At 29.1% G+C, this 3,637-nt stretch overlaps 1 protein-coding gene across 1 annotated transcript; it reads right to left on the bottom strand.

The window, feature by feature from the left end:
• Window positions 1-422: 422 nt before the first annotated feature.
• LOC105450652 lies at window positions 423-1,749 on the bottom strand. The gene is made up of 3 exons (XM_011690581.1): window positions 1,709-1,749; window positions 847-1,012; window positions 423-647 (listed from the first exon to the last, which is right to left on the bottom strand). The coding sequence occupies exons 1-3, from the start codon at window positions 1,747-1,749 to the stop codon at window positions 423-425; spliced, it is 432 nt and encodes a 143-aa protein (XP_011688883.1).
• Window positions 1,750-3,637: the final 1,888 nt, after the last annotated feature.

Here is a 3,637-nt window from a genome sequence, read left to right as displayed (position 1 = left end):
TTTGAATAAATTAAACGATTTATTAAAAAAATATTTTTGTCTCTACTCTCTATGTCTAATCAGATACTTGGCAATTTGTATAATCTCATATTTGTTTTTGAACAACTTTTATTTGTTAAAATAATATTTTTTGTTTAGATAAAATGTACCTAAAGTACGATACTATACACTTATATACTTGGCGTACATTTTTTTTTAATGATTAGTATCTCGATAACTATTGCGAAGGTCGCAAAATGATAGAGGACTTTTTTGTTCAGTTTGGTCTACACTATCTCCCCACAAGCGCTGTATTATTGAATACGAGATACCTTGTATAAATTGAAAAATTTTAATCTATTTTAATCCTTTCTCGTTTACTGATACTTAATTATTATATTTATTGTTAGATTATTAAAATTAAATATGAAATTTTACAGATTCTAACCTTTGCCAGTTTCTAAGATATCAGTGATATATATCTTCCAATGATGCTCGGTATAGTTTAACGACTGTAATTTCTGTTTATGGACATGATGTAAATTCGTATGGATAATGGTATCAGTATCGTCGCCTATTTGATTGCCCAACCACCGGAACAAAACTGTTCCAGCAATAGGACCGTAAAAACGTGCCTGAGCAAATTTCTCAATATTTTTTTCGAGAACCTAAATAAAGAGAAGACTTATTATTAATATATAATTATTTTGTTAATTAATTATTAAAAATGAAAATATCGAATATCATATAATTTTTAATTTGTTAACTTAGAAGATAATAATCTTAATTTATTATTTTTATGTGTGTTTATTCTTATTTTCGTCATTAAAATTTTTTATTTATATGTATTGGTATTTATCACATTACCGTAATGGAAGCACATATCGTTCTTGGTGAATAATTATCTTTTAATACCACACTCTTCCCCCATAAACCCATTTCTCCTGTTAAAGATAAATCCGCGATTTCTATCGAACCTGTTTGATTTGCTGGCAATTCAAGGGGTCCGACTTTTTCCGTCAAGTCAATCACACTGTATATAAAATAAAACATAATAACAACAAAATAATTATTACATACACACAGAATTAAAACTTTTAATTTTTTTTTGCTGTACATGGTTTGGAAAAGAAAAGTAATTTATTACAATTTTTAATGCTCTGAATTCGAGTCTGCAAGCGAAAATATTCTATTTATACATTATGTTTTTGAGAAAAATGAAGTTGAAATTCTCAAAAATTAGTTCATTTTTTATCTTTGAAAATTGGCAATTAATTAACTCAATAAGCTAAAGATTTCAAAAAAGCTAAAATTAAAGTTTGATCACTGTTTTGATGAAACATTGGATATGACAATAACGTAACACGATCTATTAAACTGTAAACTTCCAATTTTGCAAAGTGGATGGTGTAAAAAAAAATAATCTGCCTGAAAATGTTTTCTTGTGAAACCAGTCTATCACAATTTTATTATGAGATAATATTTTGAGAGATAAGTCCAAGATGTTTAGACAATGATCATCTTCATATTCAATTGTAAATTGTAATCGGTTACGATATTTATTAAAATTATCTAGAATATTTGTAACTTGATCAGCTGGGGCTGTTAGAACTATATCATCCACATAACGTACGTAAAATATTATTAAGTTCCAAGTTATATAAAACCTTTTCGGATTTTGCATTACAATGTCTAGAGAAAAAACATATATATGTATATTCGTTTATACTGTAGAATTTGATTGAGCTCTAAAGTCCTCGCTTGATTCATATTTGATATAGTGTCCAAGATTTAAAATTAAGATCGTTGTCTAAAGCCATCGTTATTCACTTTTTTTGATGATCTTTGGTAATTTGATTGTGTATATATAGTTATGTATATTGAGTGTATATAGTTATGTATATAGAGTGTATATATAGTTGCCTAATTGCAAACAGAAGTCAGAACAAATTAATAAAAAAAATCAGTTAAAATTAAAAAACGAAATAAATGAATAGGTCAAAGATAATTATGTGGTCGAGGTATTACTATCGCATCTTCGCGATATAGATATATCTGAAGTGAATGGATAGGTGTGTGGATGTATAGGGGAATGGATGTGAATGTGCGTGCGTGCGTGCATGTGTGTGTGCGTGTATGTGTATATATGTGCGTGTGTGTTCGCGTGTGTGCGTACGCATGTGTGTGTATGTGTACGCGTGTATAAATGCCATTAATATTATTCAGAGCTATACTTCGAAGATATCTGTCTTCAAAGTCAGAAGTTGGAATCGTCTGTATGCCATTAATATTATTCAGAGCTATACTTCGAAGATATCTGTCTTCAAAGTCAGAAGTTGGAATCGTCTGTATCCCTAATGACAACCAAAGATCAAATTTTTATACTACTGCATCAAAAAATGTTTCAATATCTTTTCACTTAGGCAATTTTTTTCAGAAATGCATCGTTTTCAAAATATTTCATTTTTTTTATATGTCAATATAGTATATTTCCTAATTGTTCATATAATTTAATTGTTTAAAAATTTTCGTATTTCCGTTATATAATTCTGTTATAAAATTGTCCAATATGTTTATAATAAAATACAATACTTGAAGAAATTTTGAATTGCTGTTAAACTAATTTCCTTATAATGATAAAGTGCTATCCATCTTCGACGAGTTATGTTAACTTAAATAAAATTTCTTTCACATGTGTGCAGTATGTGATATATAAAATTTTAAATTATAAATTTAAATTGAAAGAAATTAGGCTTCCAAGAATAAATCAGAAATAATAAAGTATGCCAATGCGAACCGACGGATGTGTATAATAATTTTTATTGTTACAATATCTAGCCATACACAAAAGCACGTCGCATTTTTTGTCGGTCTTAAAACAAAGTTCTTACATGAAGCTGGAATCCATTGTAATAAATTAAATTGTTCAATTTAATATTTTTGGTGCTAACTAGTATCTATAAGAATCCTCCTCCCCCAAAACCTGTAAAAAGTTTATTGCGAAAAATATCACTTCAGCTAGAACTTGATGTTGGATCTCTCTATTTGCCAGGTGAGGTATAATCCTGCCATTCGATTATCAAGGCATATGATGCCTTGATAATCCTTTCAATAACCAATATATATAAACAAAGTATTGACGCATTTTTAAGGCATCTTTCCTTTCAATTTAAATTTATATTTCACGCTACCTGAAAAATGCGTCAACACATCGTTTATGCAGGGTGTCCGTAAAGTCAGTTACCAAGGTCAAACCAATGGTATCATTTTATGTTCCCCCTGAAGTCAAACAATTTTTGTTTGAAACATTTTTTTTGTATCTAAACTCGTTTCCAAATAAAAAAGGTGGTTTTTATTTGGAAACAAGTTTAGATACAAAAAAAAATGTTTCAAACAAAAATTGTTTGACTTCAGGGGGAACATAAAATGATACCATTGGTTTGACCTTGGGTGGCGCTGTCAAGGTTAGGGACAAGTCACTTCAAATTTTTTTAATGGAACCCTCCATTTTTTATTACATATTCTTGTAGCTCATCTCGAGAGCTTTCCAAAACACATAGATAAAATATTTCTTGATTAAGTAAAACTTGAGTTATGAAGCTTGAATGTTGCAGTACCGTCGGCATTAGCATTATCCAAGGTGTCCGAACACTAGCTA

Source organism: Wasmannia auropunctata, unplaced genomic scaffold (genome assembly GCF_000956235.1).
Source record: "Wasmannia auropunctata unplaced genomic scaffold, wasmannia.A_1.0 LD336059.1, whole genome shotgun sequence".
In the NCBI taxonomy this organism is placed as follows: Eukaryota; Metazoa; Arthropoda; class Insecta; order Hymenoptera; family Formicidae; genus Wasmannia; species Wasmannia auropunctata.
The sequence above is the reverse complement of the archived record's forward strand: the minus strand, read 5'-3'. Positions and strand labels throughout refer to the sequence as shown.